General features: G+C 40.7%; 1 protein-coding gene across 1 annotated transcript; it reads left to right on the top strand.

The window, feature by feature from the left end:
- The first annotated feature begins 4,717 nt into the window (after positions 1-4,717).
- Positions 4,718-17,067, top strand: SUPT7L (SPT7 like, STAGA complex gamma subunit). Its single transcript, XM_027681673.1, has 4 exons — positions 4,718-4,785; positions 6,485-6,809; positions 8,678-8,915; positions 11,837-17,067. The coding sequence occupies exons 1-4, from the start codon at positions 4,718-4,720 to the stop codon at positions 12,097-12,099; spliced, it is 894 nt and encodes a 297-aa protein (XP_027537474.1). The 3' UTR covers positions 12,100-17,067.
- Positions 17,068-17,525: the final 458 nt, after the last annotated feature.

Raw genomic sequence — 17,525 nt, 5'->3', positions numbered from 1 at the left:
CTTATAACTAAGTTATGTTATTATAATTGAAAACCCAGAAGACACATGAGGACGTTTTGGCTGTTTAGCTGTAGGGTCTGCAAAGATGACATGGTAGCATATTTGTAAGATTTCAGTGGCTAAGGACCTGTGGCATAGTAACTATCACATTTCACCCTGTTTGTTGGTGGTCTTCCGGTCAGAGGTGGAAATGAGAATGGGTGAAGGGAATTCTTGCCTCTGGTACTGGCTCCACCAGCCAAGGGCTGGAGAAAATGGAAAGGAAGTTGTGTTGCTTCTTCCTCTGCAGCCGTCTTTGATTAAATAGTGTTGCCACCACCTCCGTATCTACCCCTCTGACAAGCACTAAATTTGCAAGGAGGTGTTGCATTTCTTGCAGGATCTCACAATACTTTGCGGGTTACGTGCATTTAAATTACGGGATTAATTCTCACAACTACAACTTTCTGTTCTTAAATGAAAGACTGTGCACTAATGAACATGATGTGTGAGAGGATAATACATTTTAGTTTTTGAAATGGGTAAATGTGCATCAACAAAATATAACTGATCAGTTAAATGCCACTGAGATATTCAATGGCCTGAGGTTGTATGAAATGCATTTTATTGAAAGATGTTGCATTTGGTAACATAGTTCCTCTGGACAGTAGAGTGATTTCTTAATACTGTTTGTGGAGGAACACCATCATCCTTCTGGAAAGATACAAAGTAATTAGCTGAGAGGGATGAAGGGAAATACAGTCCTGTGGGAATAAAGTCAAGGCCCTGTGGCTCCTGCTCCGTGGTTTGTAAAACTGAGCAGTTCTCTGTTCTGTCCTCCCCGGTGGCTTCAACTTGAAGTTCAGTTTTCTGTGGCTCTGGCCATGTTTTGGAGGCTACTTTGTCTTTTTGCTGTTCATTTCGAGTCTCTGGAGTCTGTGTAAAGAAATGTTATTTAGTTGTCAGCCACGTGGGGGAGTTTAAGGACTACGTTGTGAAAACTGGAGAGAGAAATGTTTTGTGGCTGACAGAGAGTGGATTTATAATGAGCTGCAGTGTATTCTAGATTTTAATTGTGTGCTTGCTAAACCAAACACATTTGTGCTTTTCCAGAAGGAAAGCTTTGAGTTTGTTGTTGAGTTTTTCTTAACTGTTTTAAGACACATGAATTAAGAACAGCAGGTACTGTTTTAGAAGCAAAAATGAAGTTCTGTGATTTGCTGATGCTTCTTAGTGTGTAAAATCAAATTAAAGGAAGAACATTCTTCCCCCAATAAAACATGGTAGCGCTTAATTTTATGCTGACTTCTGAAATACAATTGTCAGAATTACGGTATTCAACTAAATCCATATTTTAATTTCATTTTTTTTTGCAGTAACCTGAGTCTGAGAAGCAATGTATAGGTATATTTAGACACAGGAAGAAAGGAAGATAAGAGTAGTCAGCCTGAATCAGACCACAAGTTTCTTTAGCATAGATGTGTCTTCTTCTGTTTCCTTGTTATTCATTTTCATCCTTTGACATGCTGCCTCCTTGTCTTTGATTTTGTTATGCCCGAGATTGTTTTTGGTTTTCCTCTGCCCCGCCCCATACCTGTAACCCCTACCTCCTCCTATCATGAGGAAGAGGCAGAACCTAATTTACTGCTATTTTTTAGTTGGTTTCGTCTTTTCAACCCTCCAAAATCTGTACTACCAGCATTTTTATAATCATGATGCTATTCCTCACCTACAGTTCTCCAGACTGTTTATAAATATGTTGAAACAAACTTTGATTTGGCACAGATCCCCAAGGGAAGACCTGGACTCCACAGTGGAGTGGACAAACTTGCTTGTTGATTGATTTGGAGGAGTCTGGGTTTGTGAAGCAGGTTTTCCAGTTACAAAAGCTCTCTGAATTCTTTCTGAGCATAACATATTTACCTGTGTGTCCTCTGATTCTTTGAATTTTCCTGATGCACCAAAAATATCAGGCTTTCCAGCCTGCAGTTCTTCACATCTCTTCTGAGGCTATTAAAAGAAAATGTTTTCACATTTCTTGTCTTCTGGTCCTCATGGACCAACGCAGTTTGAAGCAAGAGGTGACTCACCACAGCTATTCAGCTATTTCATCCTTGGAATTCCTTTAGTATTCCTGGATGAATTACCATCTGGTCCTGGTGATTTGCAAGTGTTGATGTTACAGTTCTTGGGATGCACAATAAGGGATTAATGTTTGGTTTTGGCTGGTGTAGAAACAGAAAGTAAGCTGAAAGCATAATTGATGAAGAATGAGTAAGGAACTGTAGACTTGAAACTATCAGTTCAACAGGAGACTCCTACCATAATACAGCTGCTAGCTTTTCCTTCTTCTCTGTTCAGCTTCCTCAGATTAGCATGGATACATCTTTAAAAGAAACCTAACCTACTCATGTGCCTCTTCAGATGCTTTTTCTTGTGTGTACATGGTTGGTTTTGTAACAGATTTCTCAGTCAATCTGTCATTTGCATTCCTGACCACATTGGATATGTGCTTTGCATTGAAAGATAATCTGTAAACAAAATTGGCAACTTGCAGTGTGAAAACAGTTCATGACAGAAGGACTTGTAGTTAAGAGATATCTGTACAGAAGTAGAGGAGCACGTGTCGGTGGGATAGCAGGTTTAATGCTGGGAAGGATTTGAAGCAGTGGAAATTAAAGCAGGCAGAACACACTTCCACTGATGAACTAAGCACTTCGGCTTAGCCTGTTTCTAAATGAACTGATGTTCTGGTTATGCCGCTGGGACACAATTTATTTTTGCAATTATCTATTGAGCAGTTTCTTTATATACCTTTGCAGCTTCCTGTAGACGTAGCATAGGTATTTAAAAAGAGACTTAGTCAGGATGAGGTGTAATGAGGCTCTTTTCCGAAAGGAAACAACTTTCTCATTTGAGTTAGTGTGCTGTATTCTTTGCACTCTCTGACTAGTAATCTTGTTTTTCCAATGTTCTCCTTCATTTTACTGCTTTAGAGAGGATGGCTCTGAAGCGGCCTTGTTGTACCTCATTTGGTATAAATCCAACTCCACAGTGTAATGTTTCATGAAATTGTCGTGTTCATAGGAAAAACAGTCCCTCCCTCCATCTGCCGCTGGCGTATGCTCACCTAGAAGGGAGCAGAGCACTTCAATCCAATACTGCAGTTGAGTGAACCTTGGCTAGCAATCCTTGCCCTAGCCCAAACACTGTCCTCTGAAGATAGTTGCATGGGAAATGAACCATGAGCTCCCTTTCCCTCTGAGAAAAACAGCCTTACAGGAGAAGAACTTGGGTGAATGGATTCTATTGCCTTTGTGGGGTGGCTTGTTGTCATTTAACTGACTGACACAGAAAATTAGCCTTTTCTGAGTTTTGGATAATTCCGAAAATAAGTCTGGTTGGTATAAATGGACACTATTTTCCTGTCTTCTGTTGTGATTTTCTGCATATTGCTGGTAGAAGTGGGAGAAGGTTGGGCTTTGGGTCTAATGAATTCATAGCTTGGCAGGGAGATTTTTGTCTGGAACATTATCTATTGTTGGTGATCCATATATAAAAATATAGAACTCTTAGAAATGCAAAAATGAAGAGTGGGAAATTGGCCAGTATTTGTGATAAATTTCATACTATATATTCTGTACAGATCACCTCCAAGTCACCGACCTAATTTCCTGTCCTGTTAATCTATGGTGATGAAGCTTGAGGTATGAAAGCACTTTTGTTTACTTGTAGCTATATGACCCTGCTAATTTGTTCAGTAGGTTTGGCTTTGGATGGTTGCTGAATGGAGAGCCTTTCAGGAAAAGAACTAAGTTCTGCTGAGGGTGGCATTCTGCATAGTCGTAGTACCTGGAAGGGTGCTTTTTGTAGGTGTTGAGCTTATGGATGAGATCTAAACCCAAGGCTCTTTATCTATGATCATCAGGGAAAAGAAGATGTTTGCTTGTCCTTTTTGGGAAGACTTGACATTAGATAGCTGTTCTCAACATAAATGTGTCCATATGGCTCTTTTTGTTCATGTGCATTCTTATCAGAGAGTATCTGGAAGTTAAAGGAGATGAAGAAAAATTATTTTCTCATCTGTTGGTTTCCGTTAACATCTACATTTCAATTATTGCTCTTTGTTCTGGCCTTTAATCATATACCTCTATTGTTTGTTGCGGGAAACAGGAAAACAAGAGAAGAAAAAATAAGACAACCAAAATTGATTGACCTTTCCAAGAGCAAGAGGTGGAGATTTGGATTTGAATACAGTACCAGAAATTTGTTTTCTCTCTGTCTTTAATTGATTGGATTTCAGGTTGATTATATGCCCTTCAGCATAGAGACCTCGCTGCATTTTAATGCTCACAATTGGTTTCTTTTCCTCCAGGAGTTTAAAAGAGATATAATATTCTCTGCTGCTTCTGAGCAGTAATATGCATTGCCAAATGGTTGTTGTATTCTACTTTGCAAGTGGCTAAGCATCCTGCCTATGCTTGCCAAAATCTGTGTTTGACTTTTTTGCCCATAGTGTTTTGAGTGAATGTTTCTGTATTAACAGTAGCCTGGTTGTTCAGTGGGTTTGGTAGCATAAGATGCTCTCAACTGATGGCTGCCGTACAGCTGGATATATCCTTTATATGCACTAAAAAAAAAGAGATTCTTTTTTATAGGCATAAATTTTGAGGGTTGTTTTCTTCGATACTTGTTTATTTCTGTTGTAACCTCCCGGTTCCGGTGTTGTGTGAGACATATGGCTGCTTCTGAACTTCAGAAATCTGTCGCTGACGTGGAAGGGGGAGTGAGGGAAATGCGAAAACAGTATGGGTGACAGTTGATTTATAAAGGAACTGATGATCTTTTAATTCATCTTGTCAGGGTGCCTGCTGTCTTCTTAGCAAAGTAGTTACATAATTGAGAAGGAATTGGGATGTGAGTCATTTTCCATCAATTAATAGCTGGGATGAATCCATGACCTGAGATCCGCATGCTGTTCTTAATATCTGCTCAGAAATATGATCACAGGCAGCTTTTATTATAGTGTGGTTCCCTCCTTTATTTGAATAATCAGAAAGTGCTGAGCTGGTGTTCTTGAAAATGAATGATTTTGTTCCTGATAGCTCTAAGTGTCACCTTCCATTTTCATTCCTCTGAAATGTTATCTTTTTTACTGCTGTGTTTCAGTGGTTTTCTATGCGTCAGTTCTGAGGGTCAGGGGAGCCTGAGACTGTGGCCCAGCTTCTCAGTGAGACTGAAGGGTGCCTAGTGTAGTTGTTGGAGAGACTTTTATCAAGGCATCAGTACCATCTGTGTACTGGTTTAATCGGGTCCTGTTACTGGAAAGTGTCTGGTGATATGCAAGTGATATAGGGTGAGAACAAGGGGAATCTCAAGGTGGACAAATTGATCAGAAAGAAATGAGAGAAATTCTTAGCTTAATTATGCCTTTGGTGGTGCATGAAGTGTAAAAAAAGTATATAAATACCATACTTGGCAGAAAGGGAATTGATTTTTTGACATCAGCATTTGAAGTCCATGTTACTGATATGGGCAAATAGATTACATGCACTTAATTATAACTTGAGAAATCTGGTAGATACATGTTTCCCTATCAGAGGCCTTGTCTTAACTCCTCTTTTTCCTCTGTAGAACTTCTGTTTGTTAACTCATGTTGATGAAAAATTTGGGTGGCTGACTGTAAATGTTGCTTGAAGTGCTCATGTCAGTTGTTCTCCATGTCCTCCATCCTGCGTGGTCACTTCTTCCCACTTAGCAACACAGAGAAGAGAATAGAGGTCTCAAATGCAAGGCCAGAGAGTGCTGCTTTATGGCAGAACCTCTCCAGGCCTCCTCCCAGGGTCTTGTGTTTGCATCTTAGGTTATATACAGGGATACTTCTTTCAGTGTTGATCTTAGTGACTGCTGGGAATGAGGACAGGGAAACAGTATCTTTGGCTACAGGGTATCTGTATGAAATGTATGTGTATCCCATTTCTTGCTTTTTATATGTGTCTTTTGTCTTTTGCATTAGAAATTCCAATCTTGTCTATTCCAGAAGCCTTTGTATCTCAGTATTAGGCCTGTGACAATAGAGGTAATAAGGAAAAGAAATGTAATTAACTGAGAGGGGAAATGATTTGCATTCAAGTTATTTACAATGCCCTTTTTGCTTGTGTCCAGGACCCATTTAATTCATTTTTCCAGGAGAAAAGCTCTTGGGTGAGAAAAGAGTTGCTTAAGGTTTCAGAAGATTTGCATCCCACATTCATGAATCACCCAAGGAATCTCGCAGCATTAAAAGGGGAAATAAAAATTGAAAGTGCTGATTTGGAGGGAGGGGAAGAAGGAAAAGCAGATAAACCTTTACTAGGTAGTGTTCATATGCAATAGAGAAGTTGTGGAGAACCCCAAACTATCTGCTTTCGCTTTGTCCATCGCTTGTTATTGACAATATCTTTTCAACTTATCTACTCCTTTCAATTTTTGAAAGTGTGCTGGTTTTGTCTTTTCTGGGTTTTAGAGGAAAAGGGGAGCCAGTGACTGAGCTGAGTTGGTCCTCCTGCCGGCAACTTCTCTACCAGTCAATGGCCATCATCCTGGCTCACACAGGCTTTGAGTGTGCCAATGAGAGTGTTCTGGAGACCCTGACAGACATTGCCCACGAGTACTGCTTGAAGTTCACCAAACTGCTGCGCTTCGCTGTGGATCGAGAAGCTCGACTTGGGCACACTCCTTTCCCTGATGTCATGGAGCAGGTCTTCCATGAAGTGGGCATTGGCAGCGTGCTCTCTCTGCAGAAGTTCTGGCAGCACCGCATTAAGGATTATCACAGCTACATGCTTCAGGTGAGAACAGCATGGGGACCCGACAGCACCAAGAAATGTACCCCCAGTACAATTGCTTATTCCTGTGGCAAGTCCTGAGTCTTACTGAGGTGAAATCCAATTAGAAAACCTCCTGGATGCGGAGGGGAGTCATCAAGGGAAAGAGAAACAGGATTTTTTTGACTGGAAGACAGAGCCCCTTATTTATGTCCCTACTTGAGGCTAAGGATGCTCTACTGATCGCTTGCCTGAGTTTAAGGAGAGCTCTTGAATGGCCCAGACAAAAATATCAAGTAGAGGTAAAATCAAAACTGACTGATAAACTGAATTTTCTGCTTTAATGGAATATTTGGCTGGTTAACATTTCAGAAAACAAGTAAGGAGACAAAAATTACTAAGCTGTGCAGAAGTTTGTGTTTGCTTAAGCAAGGGGTGACTTCCTTAAGCTTTAGTAGGAGTATAGGGTAGTATTGTGCTGATCTGACTTGTCACACAGGTGCTACCTTCCACTGTAGAGGAGACTGTGCTTCTGTTGAGAAAGAAGAGGAATTGTTAAATAAGAGGCATCCATAAATGTAGGTTGTAAGAATAAGGGTATGGTTTCTCTCTCGGTCCAGCTATTCTAAGAAATTAAACATGCATTTTATTTGAATGCTATGAGGCTGCCTGTTGTGGACTTGGAGAAATGCAAGGATTTGAAGTGGAAATCTTGCTCCTACTTATCAAAAGCAAGGCTTGAATCAAGTAGGTAGCCTGTGACCAAAACAAAACCTGCCATTCCTTCTTCCTTATGAGTGCCAGTAGACTCATTTTGGAGCAGCTGCCTTGTGCTCCTGCTTTTCCCAGGGCTGACACCTTGTGGCTTACAGAGGCAGTGAAAATCAGAGACTCATGTAAGTGCATGTAGTATGTAAGTTGTGATGGATTCTGAGGTTTGTGCTTAAAAATAACATCATCAAGATCTGTCTTCATTAAAACATTCCTGTTCAGAAAACCAGTTGTGTTCATTTTTGTTCAAATGTTTTTATTCAGATATTCTGTCTTTTTGAATTTGGGCTTTCTGCGTCGTTCTGCTGATGCAGTTTTCTCTCATCCTGCAGCCAGTCGTTGTCTTAGTGGTTTTGTTCTTTATACAGGGCCGAGGTCCACAATAGCCTCTGTATTTGGGAGTATATCTAGAAGGGGAAAATAGGCTTTGCTATTCTTTTTCCTGCTTGCTTCTGTTGTTAAAAAGCCTTTCCTGAGCACAGTTCATTGACTGTTGGGATTTAGTTGTATAAACAAGCGTTTGTTAGAAGCAGATAAAATCTGAAATTTTTAAAATTAATTGCTTACTCTTGTTAACTTTCTGGAAGTACAGGGTAATTCTAAATCTCATTCCTGTATTTGTTCCACTTCTTTAACTGGAGAAAACTTCTGTGTTTTTTGCTGTGAATTTGTCAGAAGGTACTCAGGCTTTGCCCAGTGGTGACTGCAGAGCTGATGAAGATGTGAAGTGCTGGGTTTTTAATGCTGGGGTAAATTTGTTACTGGCGGATGGAGGACAATCTTATAGGTAAAACCAAAGAGTAAGACAGACACTTTGCTTTTGTTCCTTGCTCTTTTTAAATTTCTGGACCTCATCATCTCATCTCTGTCTGAGAAATCTTTATCAATGAGATGGTAATGGATTAAACCTCTTATTAAAGCCCCTTGTTACAGGACAGAAGGTGCACTTAAAAGAGGAAAAAAAAATCTTTCCTGTGTAGCTAGTAAGCTGTTTACTTTTTGTTTGGGTCAGATGTTAATAACATTCTGGGAACAGAGTGCACTGCAATGTAATTGCCATCAGAGTCTCTGAAGTCATTCTCACCTTTCTGGCCTCTTCTTCACCCACTGATCTTGGACAGGTTAGCAAGCAGCTCTCTGAAGAATACGAGAAGATTGTCAACCCTGAAAAGGCAGCAGAGGACACAAAGCCTGTGAAGATTAAGGAGGAACCTGTGAGTGATATTACTTTCCCCATAAGTGAGGAGTTGGAAGGAGATCTGGCTTCTGGTGACCAGTCTTTGCCTGTTGGAGTCCTTGGAGCTCAAAGTGAGCGCTTCTCGGCCAACTTGGAAGTAGAAGCTTCCCCGCAGACATCAGGTAGGGATTTCTTGCTGCTCCTGGAAACAGTCCATTAGCAATTCCTTGTGATCTTCTTTCCTCTGGGTAGTTTTAGATTCACGATCAGAGATTCATGTTATTGAGAGGTTGAAGGTCATGTTCCTAAGGTAGTTTAGGCACCAAATGACTTCTGGAAACGCAAATGATGCTTGCTGCTGTTCTCCATGTTCAGAACAGCAGTGACAATCATTGTATTTTGAAAGCTTATCAGTGACTTATGTGAAATAGGCTCATGGAAGTCCCTCCCAGCATCTCTACCCCAAAGCCTGCTGTTGTTAGCTGAGGCCATGGAAAGTGAAATGGTGAGTGACGTAGTGGGGTTATGGAGACTGCACTTTTTTCCTCAAAGTGCAATTCCTTGAATTTGGCATTGAAGCACACTGGTGCTGCTGTGCCTTTTCTATATCTATATACAAGTTTCATTCTGTTCTATATTTAGTAAAGCTAAACTACCTGTGAAATTAAGAAGATATTAATCTTCCAAAGAAAGGCAGTTTTAATTTTGCATAGAACCTTCTGAACTCTGGAAATCCCTGCAATAATAACTGTTTCACTTAAAAATCTGGTTTAAAAACAATGAAGCCTGTCCTATTAACCCTAAACTAAGTAGCATATATAGTGAGGGTAGAGTATACCTCTGAGTCTGTTAGTTTTTTTACATTGTGCTGAGCTTTAAGAAAGCACAAATCCATCTGATGTTTTTCTGAAAGCTCCTACCGTTTTTCATAGCACCTCCAATATGTGAATTGTTTGCATTTTTGTGGGAGAGGGAACAGCAGACTCCTCTGGCCCATCCGGGATTGTGAGTGATTCATCTGAAAAGTTTTGTATTAGCATTTACCACTTGAGACCCAGAGGTTAGCATGCTTGCTGTATATTAAATGCCTCTTGCCTCTCTGATACCAAATTGATGTTTTCTAATTAAGAATACAAGTGCTCTGTTCCTTCCTGAAAATCCCTCTTCAATTCATAAGAGCCTTTGGAAATCTCATCACTGTGAGAAGTCCCAGTCTAGGGCTGGGCAGGCTGGAGAGTGTAATACCGTAAGGAGCAAGAAAAAACTGCTGCAATTAGGACCCCACCCTCTCAAAAATACAGGTGTGAGGCCCAGAGGGAGGGCAGTAAGCCTTCAGTGTCTGATGGCAAAACTCTTGTTACAGCCTTCCCCGTTCCTTTTGTGTTTCTGCTCATGCCTGATGTTGCAGTTGTGGGCTAGTTGCTTAATTTCATTGCAGTTGGAGAATGGATGCAAAATTGGGGACCTTGTTCCTCCACCTATCAGGATAACATGAGGATTAGCTTATTTGTAAAGTACTTTGAAGTTAAAGTGCTTTGAAGATGAAACATCCTGTGTTGATGCTTAAGTACTTTTAGTCATTAGTGACACTCTCAGTGATAGGTGACAGGGCTGAATGGAGTAAGAGCAATTGATGGAAAGACACAATTTAGTTCAGTGAGCATCTCTGATTATTGTCTAGACTGGAGCTGTACCTGTGGAACTGATAGCATTTTAATGATGTGTCCATTGTTGTTGAGAGGGATGCATTTACTTATGATTAACATAAAAAGGACTTTTCATTAAGGCAACTGAGCTAATGTGGGCTGTGTTGCCACAGAGGTCTCATAAACCCTGCTTTGGGTTAGCTGCTCTGGAAAAGATTCCTGACTTCTTCATAAAGGAGAGTTCTCAGTACAGACGTGCTGGGAGATTTCTTCTCTCTGTAATTGCTACTAATAAGGGACTATTGTTACTCATGTATTGATAATAGGGAATAATAGTAGGTTTGGCTCAGTACAAGAGGTTAGGTTGTGCATTCAAACTGTAGCCGTGCTCCTTGAGACGCAAGGTTTGGAAAACTCATTAAAACTGGTTTCCTATTTTGCTTGGCAAGTTTGTGTGTGGTTTTTTTTTTTAATTAATTAATTTATTTATTTTTAGTTTTATTTTTACTTATTTTATTTTCCATGTGAATTTTATGCCACACAAGAGGGACCAGATTTAAAAGTGAGAAGATTTCATGGTTCAGTTTTGGGCTGTTTATGCCCATCTCAGCAAGGAGCCCAATTAGTGCATTTTTAAGAGGATTTTTGTGTCTCTTAACACTGTAAATAAAGAGAAATAATGCAATCTGTAATTACTACTCTTGGGGAGAAAAACATTTGCTGTTATCAAGAAATATGATTTCATAATATTGTACAGAAAATCGTCAATCTGCTCAGATTGCACACTAGTCCAAAAGTTTTTTATAAAAAAGGCGGATGGGGGAGAGCTATTTCCCATGAGTGTGTCTGTGAGGTTCAGCCAAAAGAATTTCTTTCTGTTGTGCTGAAGCATGGGATGAGACCTGTGGGTGTTGAATACAAGGAGGCAGGCAGGTGGCTGACTGCAGCTCTGATGTCCCTGCATTTCAGTGCTGAAAATGGTATTTGAGACTGTTCATCTACCTACTCCTCTGCCCTCTCACTTCACCTCCCCTGCAGAAGTCCAGTATGTCTGACAGTTGCAAGGACCTCGTAATGACTTCTGGACTGCCTCAAAGTCCTGCTTATGCAGGGTCTAGTTCACGTGCTGTTGGTGTACTCACTGTTGCTTAGGTACTCCTCCTGGAGAGTCATGTGAAGTTGTTTCTCATGGAGAAAATGACATGGAGGCTTGCAGTGAAAGGATAGCATGTTTTTTAGAGTGGCAGTTGCTGGGCTGTTAGAACAAAAACGCCAACAGTTTTTTTTTTTAATTAATCACAGGGCTTGTTGCATTTTGTTTGTTTTCCCCCCAGCCTAGTTTACCTGTGGCTTTGCTTTTGATCCGTCTTTATCAGTGCTGCTGTCCCTTGTATCTGCATGCTGTTTATGATTTATCTTTTTACTTAGTTATTACTGTGTGCTTATTCTTTTTCTAGGGGCTGAGGTGAATGCTTCCCCACTCTGGAACTTGGCACAGGTGAAAATGGAGCCACAGGAAAATGAGGAGGGTAATGTACATGGCCATGGGGTCCTAGGCAGTGATGTCTTTGAGGAACCAATGTCAGGCATGAGCGAAGCTGGGATGCCACAAAGCCCCAATGGCTCTGAGAGCAGCTACGGTTCTCATTCTGCTGACAGTCTGATGGGATCCTCACCTGTCTTCAACCAGCGCTGTAAAAAGAAGATGAAGAAGATGTGAGAAGGAACATTCTTTTTATTTAGTCCTGATGGTATTTAATAGACTGGAAATGAACCAGGAGAGTACTGTGATGGCTATGATTCTAACACAGGGCTGGCCCTGGTGTATGAGGGACCTCATACATAAAGTTACTGTGAGAGGTTTGATGTGTAGTGCACTTCAGCTCCCCTCTTTGCTGGCTTCTGTACTCCATCCTGACTCATGAGATAGAAGATCACCCATTACGTTTGACGGTGGCATGGCTTGCTTTGGCAGATTAATGAGGAACATACCAGTGAAAAGTAGCTGTGAGGAGGTTTGCTAAGTCACAGAATCATTGAATAGTTTGGTTTGAAGGTACCACATGATGTTTCTACTCCAACCCCCTGCTCAAAGCACAGCCGTTTAGAGCAGATTGCTAAGGGCTTTGTCCATTTGAGTTTTGAGTATCTACAGGCATAGTGATGCGAAACCTCTTTGGGTAACATTTCCCCACATTTGACAACCCTCATAGTAAGAAAAAAAATATTCTTGCATCTAGTTGGAATTTCCCGTGTTCCAGCTTGTCTTCATTGCCTCTTGTTCTGTCACTGCTCATCTCTGAAGAGTCTGACTGTCTTCTCTAACCTGGCTATTAAGTGACTATATACAATGAGATCTCTCTCTAGCCTTTTCTCATCTTAAGTGTGAAGAAACCGTGTTCCCTGAGCTCTCCTTGCTCATCCTGTGCTCCAGCTCCCTAACCAGTTCTGTGGCCTTCCACTGAAATTGCTGCAATGCCCTTGTGAAGGGGAGCACAAAAGTGGATGCAGCCCACCAGACACAGTCTCACAAGTGCTGAATAAAGAGGAATAATAATTTTCCTCAATGTGCTTGCTTCCCTCGTGCTTGCTGACTGTTGGGAGCAGCAAGAGAGTCTTAAGGTAGGGTACTGCAAGTTAGAGAGCCATCGCTGATGATTATGATGACCTAGCAAAGATGCTGTAGCATGGTCTCACAGTCCCAGCTCACTCAGTGCCTTCAGATTAATCCTGTTGGTTCCAACTGGCTTAAGTTCTTGCTAACTGAGTCTTCATAGGTAAAGCTTTATTCCCACACACTGATTGAAGGCCTGGGGACCTGACAGGCCTTAAGGCAGAACTTATCAGTAAACACAAGCAGAAAAGGTGTTGCGTACATCAGCCACAAAGTACAAAGAACATCCTTTGTCACCATATTGCCTGCATTGTTGAACAGTAAACCCATATTTTCTTATAGTTTCTTTTGGTTCCAGTGTACTTATAGAAGCCTTTCTTCACATCTCATACCAGTTTCAACTCCAGCTGAGCTTTGGCTTTCCTAATTGTTCCTGCATGCTTGGGCTGTGTCTCTATATCCCTGCTGGCAAGCCCATCCTCACTTCCACTTCTGTGTACCTTTTTGTTTGTGTTTGAGCTCAGTCAGGAGTTCCCTGGTCATCTTTGCTGGCCTTCTGTCATGCCTGCTTTAATTTCTGCTTGTCAGATAGGACTGTTTTTCTACTTCGAGAAAGCTGTCTTTGAAGATAAGGCAGCACACTTGGGTTCCTTTGGGCAGCCAGGATAGTCCCTCATGAAATCCTGCCAAGACATTCCTTGAATAAACCAAAATTTGTTGACCTGAAGGTACAGGACTCTGTCTTGTAAACATTTCTCAGGATTTTAGATGCCACAATTCCATGTCTTCTGCAGCCAAGACCTTCACATTCTCCACCAGTTTTTCCTTGTTAGAAACAAGTCAAGCAGAGCTTATTCCCTAGTTGATTTCTTGATCATCTAGTCAGGGAAGTTGATGCGTTTTTTTGGAGAGAATGAAGCAGCTTTTAGTATTGGTGTGAGCCCGTAGTGGCAATGCAAACTTTTCCTTTGCTGTCATTGGCTTGAGTGCAGCAACTTCAGACTGGGTGAGGTTTCATATTCAAAGTTGTTATCTTGACAACTTAGTCTGAAACAGAATCTATTTTGCTGCTTGCTTTTATGGCTCAGCTGACTGATGGCATTTTTTTTGTTCTGCACAATCCTCAGTTGATGAACTCGGTCTTTAACTTGATTCAGTGTGTCTCTCTCTCAAAAGGGCTGGAATGAACGTGAATCAAGAATGAACAGCCACTTAAACTGGCTTTATACCTGTAACCCCTTGGGATGTTTGAGGGAAATTTACCAAACCTCCCATTTATCCTTACAATTGCAGGTTTATCTTTTGAAAGAATGAGCTTCAGGCATAGTATTTTTGTTTCTCTATAACGTGCCTGGCCTTAATTCTTTTTTCCTAACTGTATTTCTCTTCCACTTTATAGAAGTGGAAGCCAAACATAAAATTCCTCAGTGTCTAATAAGAATGTGTGACGACACGCTTTTATGGACAATGGAGTTAAAATTGTCCAGCACAGTTTTAAAGTTTTCTCCTGGGAGTTCAATTCTCACTATTTTAAGCCTAGTCAGTAGTAGAAGAGCATACCAGGAAATCTTTATTTTGATTCCCCCTGAGTCACCATTAGGCAATCTGCAATGTCCCTGTTTTCTCAGCTGTAAAAAAAGAATAGTCATATTTGCCTTTCAGAAGTATGTTTGAGATTTAGTTACTATGCAAAAAAAGGCACTGTGATCATTCAGAGAGTTTTGAGAGAGTCGTGAGCTTTTATTCGATTCTGGTAGGACTGTTGCTGGCTGGAGAATGTTTAGATGGTCACTGAAATGTTACAGTCCTATATGATACAGGTTTTAAGCAAAACTGCTGATCACAAAGAAGTACAGCACAACTCTGCTGTTCAGGTACAAGAAAGGCATTTGAGGTGGTATCTTCTCAGCTTTAGATGTCTGCATCTAATTTTTTTCCTCTGGGCTCCATTTGCAGCTGAAGAGAAATAGTCATTCTTAAGTCACTGTTCTTTTGGCCTTGAAGTAGAAGTATAAAGCGAGTCAAATGAATGGCATTTTTAGAAATGTCTATTTTTCCTTTGTGTGCTCATAGAGTGAGTTCAGCTTGACTACCTCTGCTGAAGATATCCACACCATCAATATCTGACATAAGGGATCAGACTTTAGCCCTTCCTGTGTGGGAATCAGAGGAGGCTTCCTCCTGCTAGGCCAGTGCTTTTGCTTTTCTTTTCTACACATTTAGCAGAGTTTGCCATTCAAATGGCCGTAAGGGGCTAAGAGCAGGCTGCCCATCTCAGCTAAACCAGTAGACCCAGTGTTCTCCACAACATACAGAATGTAGAGTGTGCTAGGCTGGGGCCTCGAAGCTCAGCCTGATTTGGCCCTTATGTCTGATACTGTGTGAGAGCACCTGTCATTGGGCTTTTCTCTATAGATGCTTTGCAAACAGGTGTATTAAAGTATTCTTGAGGCCAGGGCACTTATGCAAAGTCTGTTGCACTATTTTCAGGAGCTGAATGACAGAGTGACTGCTGCCAGCATCGCTTGCTCATTTGCAAGATTTCAAGTGGGCTAAAAATGAAAATCTAGTGTTCTCCAGGACTTTGGTTAAACCTCCGAAGTGTTAATCTGAAGTGCTTTCTCTGTATTTCTCATGTGCAGATGTTCTTTCTTTCTTTTGTGATTTTTTTCATTTCATGTCCCTTTTCCACACCCATTTCACCCTATAACACACACTGCAACAAGCCAAGCCTGAGTGCTTCAAGTGTATTTAAATACAGTGGAAATTCACCTTCCTTTGATTCAGCTGTGTCATTGCAGTGTAAGGAAGAAGTGTCATTGATTCTCTTTGGGATGCATGTTTATGCAGAAGTGAGAAATCCATCAGCATCGCTTACATACTTAAAAATGAAGGCAGAGCAATAGGTGTACCTCCTGTTCCCACATTATGCTTAGGGTTGCTGCTGACATTTGTGTGCTTGAAGTTTCCTCTTATGCATGTGGAAGCTTCACCTTCTGGGTGAGCCCTTCCCCTCTGAACATTTATGGTTTTTAGATTTACAGTAGTGTTCATCATGCATGAAATAGTGAAATTTAAAATCCAGCTCACAAAGTCAGATACAGACAATATGCTCTTTTGATGAATCAAATAAGATTTTGCTAGGTGTTAATGCAGCCTCGGGCAACTAGTGAGGTGTTCATTGACCATGTAATCCCCAAATTTTAAGCCACTGTGAGATTATGCAGTGGGTTGGAATGAAGCTCTGCTCTTGCAGTTGTTTTTTGCTGCTCGCTGGTAAAGCACTCTGCTGACCCACCTGCTTCAGCAGTCTGCACTTCTGATAGTTCTTTCATCTTTTCTCCGTTCTCTTTCCAAAGGTGGGTGGATGAAAAATTGGAATATTGAGTATTGACCATGTCCATATCCAGTAGCATTGATGTCTTTTAGTGATTTAGTTTGCCATGATTGAAATTGGTGGGAACTTTGATATCAATTTGGAGAGCAAGATCTGTGAATTACTTGGCTTTTGAAGTGTTTTGCATAGGAATCATACAGAATTGTAGTTGAGAGAGCACTGTGCATCATATTCCTTTTTCCCTCTAGCAATACCTTTTTATTCCTTTTGAAGAGTTTTGCCTGGTATCTAACGAAGTTCTGTGTATAAATGGCAGTGTAACAACTGTAGTATACAGCACAGTGTCAGACTGTGCTACCTAGGGATTTAATTCTGAGGCCATCCATGCTAATTTCAATATTCATAATGATGTGCAGAAAAAGAGATGTTTGCTGCATAGAAATTTACAATTTAAAAAGAAAATAGGAAAATAAGATTAGGTAGGGGAGGTGAGGCCAATCTGATTATGTGCTCAGTTCTGAGACTAATGCAGGTGTTATGTGTGAAGGATGTTTTACTTAAAATGTTTTTGTACATGCATGTGAACAAAATATGTAACTTTGCTTGTGTTTATATGGAACAAAATTGCTTTGTAATATTTCAGGGTTGGGTTTTTTCCTTGCTCTCCTGGAGAGAGTTTCTTTGTAATTTCTAATAAAATAAAATAAATAAACTACTCAGAAATAAAAATCCTGAAAGTGTTGTGTGGATGTTTTGGTTTGTTTTGAAGAATGGTGCTGTGAATGCAAAGTCTGCTCTTGGGGTTCTCTCTACCCTGACGTGGGATCTGAGTAGACCTTTTGCAGCCCTAAATGAAGGTCTGAGATGATATATCAGTGTTAGTGTCACAACCAGGAAGACAAGATATATTATTCCAGGAAGTGGCCAGAGAAAATGCAAGTCTTATTTTTCACAGGTGCCAGTGTTAGTGAGCCCCTGAAGTGATATTAGAACCACAGTGCAAGTATTGGTATTCATCTAGCATAATCAAGTGCCGTTTCTGGAGCAACTGCTTATATATACTTCTACTCCTTATATTAACAGACTGCCTAGGAGCCCTGCTCCAAGCCGTGTGCTTTGCTCTTTTATGTGCTGGTCTACTTATTTTACATTCTGCTCTTTTTTTCTGGGAGACTGCTTTAGACTGCAGTGAATG

Source organism: Neopelma chrysocephalum, unplaced genomic scaffold (genome assembly GCF_003984885.1).
Source record: "Neopelma chrysocephalum unplaced genomic scaffold, ASM398488v2 Primary Assembly neopelma1_61b, whole genome shotgun sequence".
NCBI classification, from domain to species: Eukaryota; Metazoa; Chordata; class Aves; order Passeriformes; family Pipridae; genus Neopelma; species Neopelma chrysocephalum.
This window is presented reverse-complemented; position numbering and strand designations above follow the sequence as displayed.